General features: G+C 39.3%; 1 protein-coding gene across 1 annotated transcript in view; it reads right to left on the bottom strand.

Moving 5' to 3' along the window:
- RhoGEF64C (Rho guanine nucleotide exchange factor at 64C) overlaps window positions 1–20,622 on the bottom strand; it is a 284,605-nt gene that overhangs the window by 23,268 nt on the left and 240,715 nt on the right. Inside the window, exons 4-7 of the mRNA XM_071668711.1 lie at window positions 15,516–18,630; window positions 10,101–11,209; window positions 6,886–7,071; window positions 5,002–5,183 (exon numbers count right to left, since the gene is read on the bottom strand). Of these exons, the coding sequence (XP_071524812.1) occupies window positions 5,002–5,183; window positions 6,886–7,071; window positions 10,101–11,209; window positions 15,516–18,630 (4,592 nt within the window). The remainder of the gene's footprint in view (window positions 1–5,001; window positions 5,184–6,885; window positions 7,072–10,100; window positions 11,210–15,515; window positions 18,631–20,622) is intronic.

Below are 20,622 nucleotides of genomic sequence, written 5' to 3' on the forward strand. Positions count from 1 at the left end.
ACCAGCGCTGTATCATCAGCGAACAACAACTGACTCACTTCCCAAGCTCTCTCATCCCCAACAGACTTCATACTTGCCCCTCTTTCCAAAACTCTTGCATTTACCTCCCTAACAACCCCATCCATAAACAAATTAAACAACCATGGAGACATCACACACCCCTGCCGCAAACCTACATTCACTGAGAACCAATCACTTTCCTCTCTTCCTACACGTACACATGCCTTACATCCTCGATAAAAACTTTTCACTGCTTCTAACAACTTTCCTCCCACACCATATATTCTTAATACCTTCCACAGAGCATCTCTATCAACTCTATCATATGCCTTCTCCAGATCCATAAATGCTACATACAAATCCATTTGCCCTATCAGGCAAAATATATTCATGTATTCCTAAGATTTCCCCTTATCCACTTTTCGTTTCCAACAAAAACTTTAGTCACAAAAGTTATCTCTGAGGCCAAATTTGCTTGGAAAAGGAGAAAAAAAAAAGAAAACAGTCTAAGAGATTTTGTATAAGTGGGAATCTTGTCTCTTAACCCTTTTACTGGAGCACTCCCAATACTCAAGGTACACTCTGGGTGCAGAGTAGTTTCAAATATTAAAAAAAAGGAACCTCCATAAGTTTGTCTTTAAGAGTAACTAATCATAATTTTCTAAATAAAATGATAGACTCATCAAGGTTAAACATTGTTTACATCTACTAGGTGCCCTTCAACTTACATTGTTTAACTGCCAGTCTTAAATATCATTGTACTCAAGGTGTACTCTAAGGCATGCACAGTAAATTATGTGGAATTTCTTGAAGTGTATTTGTCAAAAACAAACAAGATTACTAAGGGTTTTTATCACCAATATCTACTATCTAGTAAGAACATCACAGCTTTATAAATTATCACATGTTGTAAGGGTGGAAATTTTGGGCAGCCCTTCTTCACATTAGAGCATGGAAAAAAAATTTAGGCAGTTGCATCAGGTAAAAATTATTGCAATACCATATAAAGCAGTTATGAAGGTACACATTTTCCTTGTGGCGGAGGTAGAAGATACAAGAACTATGAACTTCTATGCCCCAGGCTAGTGAACAGAAAACAATTAGTGAACCATGCATGCCCCAACTTGAGTGAAAGTTATCGAAAGGAGCAGTTTGTAGTTGATTTCACTGTAATGAGTAGGTAAAATAATTGAAAGATTAGTAATGCAAGGAAAGAAATAGACATCATGATGGTCCATCTTCAAGCTGATAGCAGCCATACAAAGAGATCTCGGCAGAGACCCACAAGCAACCAGTTCTTGGAAACAAACACCAAAGCAACATCCATACAAAAGGCAAAAAACGATGTAGGATAGGGCAGCAAGTTTTGAAGCCATACTGGTTGACAGATCGATTACTAAAACCCAAACCCTGTTACTTTAGCAGAGCAAGTGCCTCCCAAGATGTGACAGCAGATTTCCATACAAAGTCAAGTCAGGCCTTTGTATAACTGGAGCAAGGGCTGGTAATCATACAAAGCTTCTAGTTTTTCACTGTCAGACAGCTTTTATGTAACTTGAAGTTTCTACAATGATAACTGTTATAATGCGACCAAATATATTTACTTCCCGGAATGTTAAAACTGCTGATGCCTCAAAGATAGGAAGACAATGAAGAGTTTTAGAACAGGAAATAAAAAGACAGTGGATTTGAAAAAATCACAGTTCAATAGATTTATCTTCCCTTCGAGAAACCCTACCCATATGTAATTCTAAAGAAGTATTTGAGATAAGCCACAAACTAAGAAAAAGAAGGTGAAACAAACAGTGGTGGAAGTCTATTGTTGTACACTGTGATGCAACAAAATGTCATGACAGATTCACATTAATTCAAGTGCAAGTGCACTTAAGGGGTTAATAATCTTCTCTTAGGTCTTGAAATTTACTGCTGGACCGATGAAAATAAAGAGTAATTTCACTGGGGTAAATTTATCTTCTTAGAATAAAAAAAAATGCCATAAATAGTTCATTTTTTGTTAGGCATCAAACACAGCACTCTCAAGCTGCCAAATGTCACTATCCAAATTACAATTCTGATCAAGCAGTGACTGGCTATAAAAAACAAATACTTTTATCAATACTTTGTCTTGTATTTGGTTTTGAATGAAAATAAAAATCTAAAAAGAGATCTTGTCAGGAAAGATAGAGAGAGCACATCTCACTAAATTGGGTCAAATTGTGCTCGTTAGGCCCCTTCCTGCAGGAACCCAAAATCTTGGGTAGTCTATTTTGTGTATACCATGGCTATTCCCAGAACCACAGGGCTCCCTTATGCCTCTATATATGAATCATATGAACTGAGCTGAGAGAGCTCCTAAGCTCTCTACTGATCATTAGTGTAGAAATAATTACGTTCTTTTTACTTCATGTTCTAAGCTCCTTTTTCCTCATATTTTCTTCAGTCAGCAGTTTTCTTCATCCAAGTGATATGTACTAAATCCTCTTGGAAATAGGTCAACCGATGTATTATCCCTTTAAATAATTTTCTAACCTTATGGAAGTTAGATATCCTATTTTGAAAAGGAACCTCATCCCCTATACACATAGCTGGCCATCATCCTCCTACTTAACATGGCTTTTCCTGTTTACAGTTGTAATTGTTTTGCATGGCATCATCTTTTTATCTATTTTCTGGTTTTGTGCTTCTCCTAGGATGGTTTTCACTGTTTTTCCATTAATAAATACACTTAACACTGAAGTCTCAGCCACCCTAAGGTCAGGCATTTCCTTGCAGCAATTCCAACATCTTTAAATACCTTTCATGCATCTAAAACATCTTAGGGTAATCAGAGGGCAATGGGGCATGTACCACTAGTCCTCCTCTCTCTCACCCCATGATGAACTACCACATTCTCATCGTCTAAGAGATAAACTGGTTAGGATTCTATCTGTGAGAGCTCTGTAGATGTTTCTCGTTCGATCCCACTCGAAGGATCCATCCAGGCTATCTGCCATGCTCTCATCTTGTGTGAGTCTGGCATGAGCAATTCCTAAGCTGAAATCCACAATGGAATGGGCTGTTTTGATAAATGTTTCTTTCCCTACAACTTGAAGCTTTGGAACTTTCCAGCCTCTTCTGTCTTTCCCAATAATTATGACGTGGCACTTTTTAAAGGACAGGTTTTTCACTCTCTCAAAATTCTTAAAACTTTTTCATTAAACTCTTTGTATTCTAATTAAAGCTTGGTCTTGATGTGGACCTTTGTCTGTAACTGGAACCTCTAATGTTAAGAAAAAATGCTAACTTACAACTTTACCATGAGCATATGAGCAGTAAACATGCTAATGATGACTAATGAGCTCAAAGATGAGGATGACTGTATCAGTAATGAGTTGAACACCAAAATAAAAATATGTGTTTACCAAAGAGAGATCAAAGCTCTTAACAGCACTAGAATGGCTGAGAAGCATCAAAGAGACACCAACATCCAGTGTACCAAGACTGAGCTTAACAGTATGAATAGCAAGGGATCCACTAAAGGACTCTAAGATGCTTCATGGGAACATCTCTCTGACAAATAAAGAAACATTACTTAAAAAGCAAATTGCTTCCAGCTTTAACTATAGCTCTCAAGCAATTTCAAAGTATTCAAGTTTATGTAAAAGAGTGTCATGATTAATGGTGTCAAATAATTTTAAGATATCTAGGAAACATATAAAAGTAAAGAAATGAAGCTGTGCAAAGAAGTTTTATTGGATCTTTTTCTTCCTAAACCCACTTTGGTATTCAGTAAGCAACAGGCTTCAAGATTCCGCATGAGCTAGTAGCACACATTTCACATGAGTTTTGTTACAAGTATGAAGAACGGACACAAGTTAAGAAGCAATCACAAGCATAAGGCTATTACCATTATCAATGTGGAAAACTTTGGCAATCTTTTGCTCAGGATACAAATACCCTTTTTCATAAAATAATTTCTGAGGTAAATTAAGGAGAGTACTACCATGTGTACAACTACACTCATACATGAAGTTCTTTCTCTTTTTTATGGTGGAGGGTCCAGATGTGAACATAAGGCCACATCAAGCCTGTCAATGGATTGAACCAGGGCATGTGAAGCATCTGAGGTAAACCATGGAAATGTCTGTGGGACCTGGACATGGATAGAGAGCTTTGGTGTCACTGCATTATGCATGACATCTAGAGGCTGTTTGTGAATGAATGTGCCCTTTTTTGTCTGTTTTCCTAGCACTACCTCACTGAAGCAGGGGATGGCGATGCTGTTTTCCAGTGGGGCAAGGTAGCAACAGGATGGATGAAGGCAAGCATGTATGAATATGTAATTGTGTATGTACGTAATGTCTGCATATTTGTATGTATATACGTGTATATGTTGATATGTACTTGCACGTATATGTGCATATGTGGGCATTTATGGTTTATGTATATACATATGTGCGTATATGAGTGGATGAGCCATTCTTTGTCTGTTTCCTGGTGCTACCTCACTGAGGTGGGAAACAGCAATTATGTATAACGAATATATAAAGGAATATCAAAAGTGCTCAATGAAAGGAGAAAAGATGAGATGAAAAAAATTTTGGAAATGAAAAACCTGTCTTAAAAAGTCCCAGGTCATAGTTCTTGGGAAAGATATGAGGGGATAGAGAGTTCCAAATCTTCAAGGTGCAGGAAAAGAAACAGTTATCAAAGTGTCCTGCCCTTGAGTTGCCAACATCCACATAGTAGTTGTGTGATGCAGTAGCTTGCCAAGTATTGCATGGTCTACCTAATGGGGGAGACTACAGTCTGTACAACAGAAAATAGAAAGAGATGGGGTCTAGCACGTGTACTTATCAAATCCATACAAGAAGCATTTTAATCTTGCAAATCTGGGATCCTTAAGTCTAAAATCACAAGCTGGCAATAGGGCAGGGACAAGACATATCACTAATTAAATCTAACATAAAACAAACAATATCAGGATTGTAACAAATCTATAAACAACCTCCAACTTCGAACCTGTTAGTAATATGAGTGTCTACAGGGGCATCGCAATCATCACAAAGGGGAATGTCACCCTCTCTAGTGGCTATGGCTCCACCCGCACTTCGCTGTCCACGACGAACTGCAACTGAAGGTTTGCTGGTCTCAGACCCTACTCCAGAGTCTGTCCTCTCCACCTCCCCTGCTGCAAGCCGCTCCTGTTTATGACAATATTTGTATATTTCACAAAAAAATGTATTTCAAGTTTTTTGACATGAAATATTTCATCATCATCAGAACAAGAAAGAGTAACACAATGGGTCAGCAAATACAATAGGAAACATGGATAAAGTGACCTAAACCTTTCTTAAATTTGTTCATTTATATCTGTATTGAAAAACATAGCATATGCTCTTTGGACTGGACGCATATACTGGATGTGAACTAAAGTAAATTGGCTGTATCCAGCTGGTTACATAGACAACACTTTGATTTAAGCAAGCATCTTGTACAACAGTTTACTAAAATGAGCTAGCTGGACCAAGAATGCACATATGAGTGTTTCTGTCCTGTGGTCTGAGCACACAAGGTTAAATTGCAATCATATTTCATACTTTCTCGTGTTGATAACTTCACAGTTGCAAAACCTCACAATACTGCTCTTCGAAAAAACATAACCTTCTACAAATATTCTATTCAAAATGCACTCAGACAATAAAAGCTGTACCAGTATCTTTACACAATAAGAAACTAAATTTGCTAGAGGACACTGGTATGACCAATGAGAGTGAAGAAGATTTGCAGAAGGTTGTTATAATGTGCGTAAGCATACACAACTGATGATAAATATGAGTAAAAGTAATTAGAGATGTTTGGAAGAAAACTTAGTAAAAGTATAGAGTCTGAAATGGGGGAGAAAGACCAGAAGAGGTGACAGAATTTTAGTATTTGGAATCTATCTTCGGCAAGTTTGGTGATATAGAATATAAGGGAGAGAACAGTACAGGACTGAAGAGCCATTGGGTCCCTTAATGGAACAATGAAGGGTAAAAGTGTAGGTACTGAAGTGAATAAATGGTTAAGGGACAGCACAGCCCTCCCAACCCTAACCCATGTAACCAAATCATGGACATGGGATGAGTCACAGAGATCAAGAATTTAGTCTGTGAAAATTACTTACTCAAGAGGAGAATGTGGTGTGACTAGATAGAATGAAGAAAGCAATAATGGGAGTGTGTAAGAGATTTGGTGTGGTAGGGTGTGGCAGGGAATGCAAAGGGAATGAACTGTGCATGGGTAGAGTGGGTGAAATGTTAAACTTCAAGGTGGTATGGGTATGAGGAAAGAATGCAAGATGGGGAGTTTACAAAGAGAGTGTATGATAATACAATCAAAGGAGTTAGTGTGAGAGTAAGACCACCTGTGACATGGAGAAATAGAATGGCAGAGTACTGGAGGGAGAGCAATGCAGAAAGAATGTGTGGAAATGTGTATGTGAGGGAGGCATGTAAGGACAGGGATAAGTGGAGACTTTTTTGCCATGGCCACCTCTCTAATGGAAGCTCCCAGAGGAGAACAGGCATGAGAGAGTATAGATAGATATATTGATGGTAGATGTGTGGGAGCAAAAAGTACGAGTGCATGGTTAAAGAATTAAATGGATAGCCTGGTAAGCAGTTCTGTTAAAGTTTGAAGGAGTTTAACCCTGAAGGTGTTCAAGCATCAAAAAAAGTTCCCATGCTTTAAAACAAGGGACTATACAAAGAGCAATGCTAGTATAAATGGTAGAAAATAATTGTAAAAGTTTACGTACTCCTAAAATATGCCTAAAGGGCCGTTCTTTTCACCACCTTTCTGAGGACTAAAATTCCTGTCTAGATTCCTTAAGATAATAAATGAAATATTTAACGCTATTCTCACCTTATCTGACCTCAGCAGCCCACTGTTCTCTGAGGAATCTGAGTTTGAGCTCATGTTAGATGATCTGTTTCCTCTGTTCCTTGAGGTTAATGTGGTGAAGTGGTCCTCAGGTGGATCAACCCCTAATTGGTCTTCCTCTTCATCCTCTAGGTCCATCTCAGCTTCCAAAGGGACATCAACCATACCCTAGCAACAATCAGGCACTCCACTACTAACAACAAATGATTTCACTCTACACAAAAATTTACAAGATGACTCTGGTTAACACATCAATTTAGGCATTTGATTCTTAAAACTATAAGATTTCTTTTTTCTAATGTGCAAAGATTTCATTTCTGTTTCCTGTGTATGCAATACAAACTTGTAGATTTTATATTTTTCATTCCAAATGACCTGTTTCAAAGCTTGTCTGCTACATAAGCATATGAAAGTACAGTATAAGACAAAACTGCCCCTCTTAAAAAAAGAAAATCTAAGTGTGCACCCAAATCAAATCTAGCTTGATGTTAATACACCAACTATCTATTTTTCAATAACAATCTATTCCCCTTTACATAGAAGTGATTAAAAGCATACAGAAATGCACATTTTGTGGAAATCACTTCTGCAGGCAAATGGAGATAGTTTTGGCTTCTTGGAATGTACACAGTGAGAGTTCGTAAGAGTTTTCTTAAACAAATTTCATGATTCTTAAAATGTCATGGTAAACTATCAAATAATGTGGTAGGAAAGTTTGAGCTATTACTGTGACAGCTGTATGCTCTGTCTTTTCAAATACAGTAAGACTTCCGTTATCTGTAATTTGAGATAAAAATATTCAAACCAAGGCTTGTTTTCCAATTTCTGTTGGCAATCCACCAATATCCTACCAGAAATAGAAAAATACTTGTGCTAATGTGATTTTTCCTGTGTTTGTGTTTGATAATATGGCATCCAAACATCCAACAATATCTATTCCTACCCAAAAACAAGCAGTTTTATGCAAGAGAGCCTCTCTGACCTTAAAAACAAAGCTAAAACTCTTACAATACATTGATATTGGTGACAGCTGTATGCTCTGTCTTTTCAAATACAGTAAGACTTCTGTTATCTGTAATCTGAGATAAAAATATTCAAACCAAGGCAAGTTTTCCACTTTCTGTTGGCAATCCACCAATATCCTACCAGAAATAGAAAAATACTTGTGCTAATGTGATTTTTCCTGTGTTTGTGTTTGTTAATATGGCATCCAAACATCCAACAAAATCTATTCCTACCCAAAAACAAGCAGTTTTATGCAAGAGAGCCTCTCTGACCTTAAAAACAAAGCTAAAACTCTTACAATACATTGATATTGGTGAGGGAATATAAGTGCATGGGCGTGCATACACCCTGGGTGAATCCATATTCCATAATATAAAGAAGAAAGCAGGAGATATTTGAAGTGCTGTGGTCCACTATAATATCTGCCAAGGTAACTGCAAGGGCTAGAAATCCACTTATGGAGAAAATCCTCTATCACACATTTAGAACAAGGTGAAACACAAAAGTAGCCTCAATAACTTTCAGCTCATGTCTAAAGCTTTGACAATTCACGAGTGTTTATGTAAAAGAGACAATGTGCCATCTCAAGCAAATAAAGGATGGTTAAATAAGTTTATTTGATGTCAAATGCTACATAATGGGAAGGCAGTGGGAAAATCTGCCAGTGCTATACTCAATTTCTCTCTGCATGAAGATTTCATAGAACATAACATCTGCATAAAGTGAGGGATGGGCAACTTCTGTCTTAAATGATATAATAAAAATAAAACTAGAATAACTATTATTTTTGTCACCAAAAAGGGACAATTTCTCCAGTCATTTTGGATAACAGAAGTTTTACTGCATCTTACAAACAGTGAACTTTAACAGCATCAAAATCAGCATTACAAAAGGCTCCATATTATCATCTAGTACAGTAAATGGTAAACTAATTCATCAAATGTAAGGAACTTTTTATGGCAAGGAAAGTTATAAGCTTAAGGGGAAAAACAGCCTTCTACATGCATTTTACTACACTTTTGAGTCTTTATTCATTACTTATACAAGAGCATAAAACCATAATGACTAATACTTCTAAAACTTCATAAAAATAAGCAAATGTTGTTTGAAAGTTCTATGTCATTTACAGTCAAAACTGTGAAATAAGTTTCATAAATCCAGGAAAAAGAACTTTTGATCTATGACAGGATACCTTTGAGTTGGTGAATAGCAATCAGTTACCAGAGTCATCAAAAAAAGAATCAATAAAATGAAAGCACCATAATATATGCTAAGAAAATAATTTTCCAATAGTGTCAAAACAGCCAAATATAAAAAGCAAACTGCAGTTCATTTTATCAGTGCTGGCCTTCAACATGAACTGAGCTAGAGGGAGAACATCTAGTGAGGGACTCCCAGCATACATGCAACTATATACCTTATAACCCATAAAATGCTTTCTATTACAAGTACAGTCAGCAATTAGAAGTACCAGTGGATCATCTGCATTAAGGAAATGGACAATCTTAGTAGTACACATACTCATAGGAATTAAAAGCCCAAAAGTGAGAATTGGAAATTGAACTGAATATATAATATTTTTTGAGTTTTAGTGGAAGCAAACTTGAGAATAAAATTGAAAAGCAATCAGACTAATGAAAATGTGACATGAACATGTATTTATATTGTAAAAGAACAAAATGATGTGAGAACTGGAAATCTTTTAAAGCAAACTGAATTTTATGGGATCTTTTGAAAGCATATTCTTGAATCAAGACAAAATAATTCAATCTTTGTGAAATATTATCTACGGTTCAAAAAAAGCCAAAAATTCAAGATTTATCACCAAGTCTATGAACAAACTGCATTTCTATCATCTCAGGGGATGTACATACTCATCTGAGCAACATTTTTTTTCATTATAATTTTTTTTTTTTTTTTTTTGAGCAGGAGGGCTGGTTGCATGCAAAGTGCAGGGCCTAAAGCAATGCCTCACTTACCTTACCTAGGCCCAACATGAAAACAAATATAATGTTGATGTTCCCCATGTGGCAGAAAGCAACAATAAGTTATAAAAAGCAACCATAAAATTAATATGATATGTAAAGTACTTGGAAATTATGCGCATAACAAGTTCTAAAAAACATAAATGACTTCAAACAAATGCAAGCACAGAAGCATAAACACATGCAGATGGCAGAAATTAAATTTACCTGCAGCGTATCATCTTCATCATCGTCTACGGTATTGGCTACTCTTCGCCTAGCATCCTGGAGATATTCTAGTATTTCATTTTTGGATGCTCCTTCAAACATTGATTTTCCCGGAGAAGGTGACTTGTGAGGTGTATTGTTGCGTGTGGGACTACCGTAATGAGTAAAAGTGGAGGTGCGAGATGGAGAGTGTGAGAGTAACTCCTCATAAATGTGATCAGTTATCTGCTCATAAGGATTTTCTTCTCCAACCAGGTTATTCAGGAAAGAACTTCGACGTACTCGTCCCCCTGGAATTCGTATGCCACTCTTTATTGCACTGTCATTAGCTTCAGGACTCAGAGAACGGTTTCTGTTCCGTCTCTGAGGAGCTACAGGAGGGGTAGAAGCTGATGAAGTACTGGAAGATACCCCTGTTGTAAAGGCATCCTTGATGGATGGTCGGGCATGGGCAGCACCCCGCCCACGTATTGTCGCAGTACGAGTCTCCTCATCAGCACCAAACACAGGAAAACATCCTGGTGATGGTAACACTTCCCGAAGGCATTCTGTTGAGCGTGATGTCTCAGAGGAGGATGCAGGAAGAGTCAGAGAGGGACTGATGTTCAGTGGTGGGTTAAGACAACCAGATTTGGCCTTGAAGCTGTGAAAGGTTGGACTTTGGGGTAAGGGCGTATCTTGAGAAGTATGATTAATGGCAGCCATCTGGTCTGTTTCTTCCAAGGCAGGTGGAGGTGATGTCGGCAATGGAGGTGGAGGAGGTGATGGTGGTGGTGAATCTGGGGGTGGACTAAGTGGTAATGCAGGAGGAGATGGTAGCGGTCGCTGAGGTGGTGACATTTTGGGTGGGGCTACACCTGATGAGGAAGGTCTTGTGGGAGGGGGTGGCGGTGGAACATTTGGCCTAGTAGGACTGAGAGCACGATTTCTAGGTGGGGGAGGAGCTTGTCGGGTGGGTGTACTGGGGAAAAGAGAAGAGTTATTGAAGCCTGTGGGAGGTGGTAGCCTGGTAGAAATGTGAAATGCATCTTGGGTGTCTGGTGTGCTCTCATCTGAGGTCTGACGGTCATACAGACTTCGATGGAGACTCAATCCTTCCTGATCACAAGCTGTAACACAGAATACATATTACACAGCAAGGTTAAAATATATTTAAACATGGTAATTCTATCATTAAGTTTTACTTTTATAAGGGAGCTTGTTATTAAATACTAACACTTCTCATCAAAAGAAATTATTTTAATGATTACAGAATGATATTGGTACAGGTAATATTGATGGTAAACTGATAGCGGTATTCATAATCTTATTCATAACACATTTATACATATAAAGTGTTATCAGTGAAACCATAACTGAATTAAACACAATAATCATTAGACGCTAACAGTAAATACAATCAAAACTGATAAAAAAAAAAAAAAAAGGTGACAATGAGCATGAACGAGAAATCTTAATCAACAAATTGATGAGTAGTAAATCTATCTACAAAAGTAAATAATAACAATCTCAACAAAAACTATATATATATATATATATATATATATATATATATATATATATATTTTTTTTTTTTTTTCTTTTTTGCTTTGTCGCTGTCTCCCGCGTTTGCGAGGTAGCGCAAGGAAACAGACGAAAGAAATGGCCCAACCCACCCCCATACACATGTATATACATACGTCCACACACGCAAATATACATACCTACACAGCTTTCCATGGTTTACCCCAGACGCTTCACATGCCCTGATTCAATCCACTGACAGCACGTCAACCCCGGTATACCACATCGATCCAATTCACTCTATTCCTTGCCCTCCTTTCACCCTCCTGCATGTTCAGGCCCCAATCACACAAAATCTTTTTCACTCCATCTTTCCACCTCCAATTTGGTCTCCCACTTCTCGTTCCCTCCACCTCCGACAGATATATCCTCTTGGTCAATCATTCCTCACTCATACTCTCCATGTGCCCAAACCATTTCAAAACACCCTCTTCTGCTTTCTCAACCACGCTCTTTTTATTTCCATACATCTCTCTTACCCTTACGTTACTTACTCGATCAAACCACCTCACACCACACATTGTCCTCAAACATCTCATTTCCAGCACATCCATCCTAATGCGCACAACTCTATCCATAGCCCACGCCTCGCAACCATACAACATTGTTGGAACCACTATTCCTTCAAACATACCCATTTTTGCTATCCGAGATAATGTTCTCGACTTCCACACATTCTTCAAGGCTCCCAGAATTTTCGCCCCCTCCCCCACCCTATGATCCACTTCCGCTTCCATGGTTCCATCCGCTGCCAGATCCACTCCCAGATATCTAAAACACTTTACTTCCTCCAGTTTTTCTCCATTCAAACTTACCTCCCAATTGACTTGACCCTCAACCCTACTGTACCTAATAACCTTGCTCTTATTCACATTTACTCTTAACTTTCTTCTTTCACACACTTTACCAAACTCAGTCACCAGCTTCTGCAGTTTCTCACATGAATCAGCCACCAGCGCTGTATCATCAACGAACAACAAATAACTCACTTCCCAAGCTCTCTCATCCCCAACAGACTTCATACTTGCCCCTCTTTCCAAAATCCTTGCATTCACCTCCCTAACAACCCCATCCATAAACAAATTAAAGAACCATGGAGACATCACACACCCCTGCCGCAAACCTACATTCACTGAGAACCAATCACTTTCCTCTCTTCCTACACGTACACATGCCTTACATCCTCGATATAAAATCATATGCCTTCTCCAGATCCATAAATGCCACATACAGATCCATATATATATATATATATATATATATATATATATATATATATATATATATATATATATATATATTTCTTGTTTTCTTTTTGCTTCGTCGCTGTCTCCCGCGTTTGCGAGGTAGCGCAAGGAAACAGACGAAAGAAATGGCCCAACCCACCCCCATACACATGTATATACATACGTCCACACACGCAAATATACATACCTACACAGCTTTCCATGGTTTACCCCAGACGCTTCACATGCCCTGATTCAATCCACTGACAGCACGTCAACCCCGGTATACCACATCGATCCAATTCACTCTATTTCTTGCCCTCCTTTCACCCTCCGGCATGTTCAGGCCCCGATCACACAAAATCTTTTTCACTCCATCTTTCCATCTCCAATTTGGTCTCCCACTTCTCCTCGTTCCCTCCACCTCCGACACATATATCCTCTTGGTCAATCTTTCCTCACTCATTCTCTCCATGTGCCCAAACCATTTCAAAACATCCTCTTCTGCTCTCTCAACCACAATCTTTTTATTTCCACACATCTCTCTTACCCTTACGTTACTTACTCGATCAAACCACCTCACACCACACATTGTCCTCAAACATCTCATTTCCAGCACATCCATCCTCCTGCGCACAACTCTATCCATAGCCCACGCCTCGCAACCATACAACACTGTTGGAACCACTATTCCTTCAAACATACCCATTTTTGCTTTCCGAGATAATGTTCTCGACTTCCACACATTCTTCAAGGCTCCCAGGATTTTCGCCCTCTCCCCCACCCTATGATCCACTTCCGCTTCCATGGTTCCATCCGCTGCCAGATCCACTCCCAGATATCTAAAACACTTTACTTCCTCCAGTTTTTCTCCATTCAAACTTACCTCCCAACTGACTTGACCCTCAACCCTACTGTACCTAATGACCTTGCTCTTATTCACATTTACTCTTAACTTTCCTCTTTCACACACTTTACCAAACTCAGTCACCAGCTTCTGCAGTTTCTCACATGAATCAGCCACCAGCGCTGTATCATCAGCGAACAACAACTGACTCACTTCCCAAGCTCTCTCATCCCCAACAGACTTCATACTTGCCCCTCTTTCCAAAACTCTTGCATTTACCTCCCTAACAACCCCATCCATAAACAAATTAAACAACCATGGAGACATCACACACCCCTGCCGCAAACCTACATTCACTGAGAACCAATCACATTCCTCTCTTCCTACACGTACACATGCCTTACATCCTCGATAAAAACTTTTCACTGCTTCTAACAACTTGCCTCCCACACCATATATTCTTAATACCTTCCACAGCGCATCTCTATCAACTCTATCATATGCCTTCTCCAGATCCATAAATGCTACATACAAATCCATTTGCTTTCTAAGTATTTCTCACATACATTCTTCAAAGCAAACACCTGATCCACACATCCTCTACCACCTCTGAAACCACACTGCTCTTCCCCAATCTGATGCTCTGTACATGCCTTCACCCTCTCAATCAATACCCTCCCATATGATTTACCAGGAATACTCAACAAACTTATACCTCTGAAATTTGAGCACTCACTCTTATCCCCTTTGCCTTTGTACAATGGCACTATGCAAGCATTCCGCCAATCCTCAAGCACCTCACCATGAATCATACATACATTAAATAACCTTACCAACCAGTCAACAATACAGTCACCCCCTTTTTTAATAAATTCCACTGCAATACCATCCAAACCTGCTGCCCTGCCGGCTTTCATCTCCCGCAAAGCTTTTACTACCTCTTCTCTGTTTACCAAATCATTTTCCCTAACCCTCTCACTTTGCACACCACCTCGACCAAAACACCCTATATCTGCCACTCTATCATCAAACACATTCAACAAACCTTCAAAATACTCACTCCATCTCCTTCTCACATCACCACTACTTGTTATCACCTCCCCATTAGCCCCCTTCACTGAAGTTCCCATTTGCTCCCTTGTCTTACGCACTTTATTTACCTCCTTCCAGAACATCTTTTTATTCTCCCTAAAATTTAATGATACTCTCTCACCCCAACTCTCATTTGCCCTCTTTTTCACCTCTTGCACCTTTCTCTTGACCTCCTGCCTCTTTCTTTTATACATCTCCCACTCATTTGCATTTTTTCCCTGCAAAAATCGTCCAAATGCCTCTCTCTTCTCTTTCACTAATAATCTTACTTCTTCATCCCACCACTCACTACCCTTTCTAATCAACCCACCTCCCACGCTTCTCATGCCACAAGCATCTTTTGCGCAAGCCATCACTGCTTCCCTAAATACATCCCATTCCTCCCCCACTCCCCTTACCTCCTTTGTTCTCACCTTTTTCCATTCTGTACTCAGTTTCTCCTGGTACTTCCTCACACAAGTCTCCATCCCAAGCTCACTTACTCTCACCACTCTCTTCACCCCAACTTTCTCTCTTCCTTTCTGAAAACCCATACAAATCTTCATCTTCGCCTCCACAAGATAATGATCAGACATATATATATATATATATATATATATATGTATGTATGTATGTATTTCAAATAAATACTATAATCGTTCATGCTAAGCAGGTTACAGTTGTTTTGAACTATGAGAAACTACATACCTCTACGAGTATATGCATCCTGCTTCTGGTCCAAACTCCACTCTCCTTCGTCAGTTATTTCAATGAAGGCTCTTTTGTCATTATTGCAGATTACACCTTCTGATACACAGTCTTGTCCTCTCTCTTCTAACTCTGCTTCAGTAAGTCGGCTGCCATCCACAGACAGTGGAATTTTGTTATACTCACTTTCACACTCGTCACTGACAGTTTGCTCATGGTTAAATCTTACATCACTAAAATCATCCTTTATATTAGTTCTATACACTTTTGAATCGCCATTTCTTGAATAGATGTCCTGCAAATCATTTATCAAGTTATAGTTATTTTTCTGTTTTTCCTTTGCCTTCTCTCGTTCCCTTCTGGGACTTCTTGCTGAAGACACCTTGCGTCCCTTTGACTCACCAGCATCCTCAATAACTGTCACCTCATGGGAGGGTCTAAACTGCACCTGCTTCTTTTTCCGCTGGTTTTGCTTAAACTCTGAGAAAGTTGGTAAGTAAAAGTCAGAGTCAGTCTCAGAGCTGGTGTCAACTGAAGGTGGCTTTTTCAAAATAGATTTAACTTTCAAGAGTTCAGAAAGAGTAGGATGCAAGCCCTCCTGGCGTACTGGTGAGTTAGTTGGTGAGGAGCTCATACTAGGATCGTCTTTCTCATCTTCATCTGCAGGTATAGGGGACTCATCACCTTCATCTTGAATCTCACCTTTGCAATTTTTCTCCATTTGCCCCTCTGCTTCATTCTCTTCTTCCTCATAGATAGTGTCCCTCGCTGGGATCCAACGTTCACACTGCTCACTGGGTGAATCAATAAGAGTATCTGATAAATCATCTGAGTTAAGACTTGGAAGCTCATGATGTGAACCGGAAAAGTCACACATTAATTTTGATGAATCAAACGGTAAATCTTCCTCCTCTAGCAATGTATCAGTATCAGAATCTCTGGTAGTAGTTGGTGAAGACATGGGATAATCACTAGTATCATCTTCAACACTGACTTCATTCTCTTCTTCACCACTTGAGAACCCAGTATAAGATTCTGATAGTGGACCCCCAGGAGTTAGGACCAACATACGCTGTCCAGCAATGCGAACAGTGTTACCTCCAAGTTGCAGCTCACTCGCTTCACGCAGCTTCTTCACCTCCAGTCTGGGACCACTGCTATTACCATTTACTGTGGGATTACTGTGACCATTCACAACTACCTTTTTTGAACTGGGCGGTGTAATTTTCTTAACTACATTATTCTTGCTGCTGAAAGATGTCATTTCGTTCATGAAGGAAGAATTATGGTTGCTTGTTAAGGCACTATCACTAGTAGACACTGAATTCTTTATGCCAGAGGAATTTCTTTTACTCTTAGAAACACCACCTGTGTTATCATACAAATCAGTTTTATTATTGGTGGAAAAATGTTTTCCACTGGAGAGCACAGACTTATTATTTGGTGAGGTGTTTTTCCCACTGGAGAGCACAGTCTTATTATTTGGTGAGGTGTTTTTCCCACTGGATACAACACTTTTACTACTACTCTTAGTACTAGATGATGCACTTCTACTGCTGGAGAAAGTGTTTGGTAAGTTATCGCTACTAGAGGTGTTGTAACTGGGACTGGCTGCGGTACCATTATGATAGTTATCGCTACTAGAAGAGTTGTAACTGGTATTAGCTGCAGTGCCATTATGATAACTCGACTCTATATCTTTATCTGAGGAAGACTGATCATTCAAACTGTATGTGGCCTCATTAGAGTGTGTGTGTATTCTAAGTTTACTACCCATTTCCCTGCCACTTACCATCTTAGGGGAGTTAGTTACGGCTACAGACTGGGATAAAGTATCTCCAACAGTTATAACATTTACCTGCCCTTCCTGGGCGTCATCCGTGGTAGCTGGTGATAACTTAGTATCCCAAGCATCACAGTTGTCGACTGCATTGTCACTGAGTTCATCAGTATCAGAACCAATGTGTGTTCCTGATTGGCTGTAGCGAGAGATAAGCTGGTATGCAGTGGGGTTCTCTAATAATATGGAACCACGTTTCTCGCCAGTTTCACTTAATGTGGGATCATCTTTGGCACTTCTTGTAGATATAGCTGCTGTTGGGGTTTCTGGGGTGGCAGGCAGAGTTCGAGGGACAGTGGGTGGAGGTGGAGCAGGCCGTGTAGGCTCTGGTGCATCCCGAGTGATGGTTGCAGAACTGTCACTACTTTTAATGCTTTTCAAGCTTCTTACGCTACGAACTGTCTCAGGCGTTGGAGGTGGCGACTCTTCATCAGTAAGTGTATGAGCTGGCGAGTGGTCATTATGGCGAGCTCGAACTTCATACCGCTCATACACTCTCTCTTCCAGGACTTGCCATCCCCAGGCATGTTGGGCAGCTGGGGGTGGGTGCTGGGGTGGTGGCTGGTACATACTGGCTGGAATGGCTGGCCGTACCTTGGTAGCTACACCTGTAGTGGCATGTCGTACTGTGGCCACTTTACGTCCGCATCTTTTACATTTTTTCTTTTTGCGCCCTCTAGTGTTTAACATTTGGTCCGGGCATACACATACATTAGTATACAACTGAACAGGCACAACCTGAGGAGCCTCATACACGGGGTCTAATGTCACGTAATGGTCCCAGGCAGCACCTTTGTCTGTGGCATGGAGGGCTGCTGGCGGAACTTGGGTAAAGGCAGGCAAAGGAGTACGCGCTGGAGGTCGCCGGCCTACAACAGAACCAAACCAATCCATATATCGCACTGTGGATGACATAGTAGCACTGGTAGCAGCAGACACAGTACCACTGGATGAAGCACGGTTGGTGTAGCCGTTAGCAGGATACCCATGGTGGGGGTAACCCTTTCGCATGTTGTTGGACGGCAAGGGTGGTGGGGAGATGCTCTTCACCACAGTCATGGCCTGGTACGAGGCGCGACCAACTGTCCCATTATGGACCCCATACTTCTGTCTGTACTCGGCCATGTAACTGTGGGTGGGCTGTGCTGGCATGGTGGGTGGGGCAAGGTTAGCAGCTACTGGGGCCAAATGATGTTCCTTGGTACGGGAACGAAACCTGAGCAGGTCACCCCAGGAGCGCCTTGCCTTGGCTGGGGTAACACTTCCCCCGTAGTCCTGAAATTACATGAAAGATATCAGTTGAAGGATCTGATGTCTCTATAAGCACATAATTCAAACAAATACCATTCTGAAGCAAAATACAATTGAAAATAACCATATATATGCGCTAGCTCGCTAACGCAAGGGGTGGCGATGCTGTTACATGTAGGGAGGGGTGTCGCCGTGAATGGATAAAGGCAAGCAATTTATAAATATGTACATGGGAATATATGTATATGTCTGTGCATTTGTATATATATGTATGCATATGTGTATATGTTGATATGTATATGTATGCATATGCGTATATGTATGTGCGTTTATGTATATATGTGTGTGTAAGAGTGGATGGGTCTTTCTTTGTCTGCTTCCTTTCGCAACCTTGCTGACGCGGGAAGCGGCGATAAGTATTTTATATATATATATATATATATATATATATATATATATATATATATATATATATATATATATATATATATATATTGCAATATTTCACGGTGGTGTGCGTGATTTAATATTTGCTGATAACCACGAGAAAAATTAAATACGATAAGTTCCAAAATGCACTTTCCTGTAATGATCACATTGTCAGGAGAGATACAAGAATGAGTTAAAAGACTTAGAACAGTCAATAGATATACAAGGAAGGGGCGAATCTATGACGCCATTGGTAATCAAATGTTTCCGGTTTGTGGTGTTCGGGTCTGGTACCATGCCTGTCATAAAACTTTATGTGAATAAGAAAGGGAACTGTTTACAAATTTTGCCTACGACTAAGCTATCCAGTTTGTAAAGACCTACACTAATATTCATGTCATAACTCTTTGTGTATTCAATAATAGAAGATTCAAAGACATTTTTCGTAGTACAGGAGTTACACTTAATAACTGAATTAGCGTTACTCCAGTCAATACATTGTTCATACTTTCTAACATGATTAAACAAAGCATTTGATTCTTGTCCTCTTCGTATACTATATACTATATCTCTGTTGTTTAAGTTTAACATAAAGATCCTTACTAGTCTGCCCAATATAAAATATATCACTGCTTTTACCAGGGATTCTGTAAACACAGCCGCAGAATTTTCTGGCGAGTTTTTAAGATATTCTTTATAGTATTGCTGATACTGCAGGATCGCTTGGTAATTTGGAAAAGTACAATGAATTATCGAATGATGAAGTGATCATCTGCAAAGGTGTAGCGTATGCCAGTTTGTCAAAACTCGCTGCTCTGAATTGTCCAAAATGATTCATCAGTGCTATTAACAATTTGAAAATAGTGAGTTACATAGAACTAAGGCAGACAAGCATAACACAGTTGTGATTACGGACAGTTAATTATCTGTCAAAATTGAAATTTTCTTTTTTTTTTTTTTTGATGATACGACATACTTCAAACTCAGTAAAATTCCCCTTGAAGCTGTTAATTCTCACTTTAATAAAGAGCTGAAGTTGTTGTTGAAAGGTAAGGATTCTCTCATCAAAAGATTTTCATCATTGTCCCCTTCATTACTTTATGCAGAGCAAGGGAGTTCATACTATAACATGTCCTCTCGTCTTTACTGCCAAGATGAAAACCAAGAAATGTAAGAGCAATCTATCAGTTTACCCACGGTAGCTTTTGCAGATGTCCAGTTTCTGCAATTTTGCTTCTCAGTTTAGTGTTTGTGAACTTCGATATTATGCATCATATTCCATTATCATTACCGTCAATAAACTCTACAACGGAAAGAGAACATATCTCAAGGCTATCACCCTTTGGCACTCAACCTGCTACGTCTAACCATTCTGAGTCGTGGTTATCAGTCATATTCTTTATGGCTAGTCAACCAAATTCTTGCCAATGGAGTACAACACTAACTATGCTATTCAAAATGAACATTAGCTCGCAATTTTTGAAGAGGGATTTATCCAAATCTTTCAGAAAAATCTACATAAATGACATGAATTTTTTATCATATATATCAATAATATAGCAAAAATAAAAATACAAGTGGAATGGT

Source organism: Panulirus ornatus, chromosome 13, assembly GCF_036320965.1.
Source record: "Panulirus ornatus isolate Po-2019 chromosome 13, ASM3632096v1, whole genome shotgun sequence".
Lineage (NCBI taxonomy): Eukaryota > Metazoa > Arthropoda > Malacostraca > Decapoda > Palinuridae > Panulirus > Panulirus ornatus.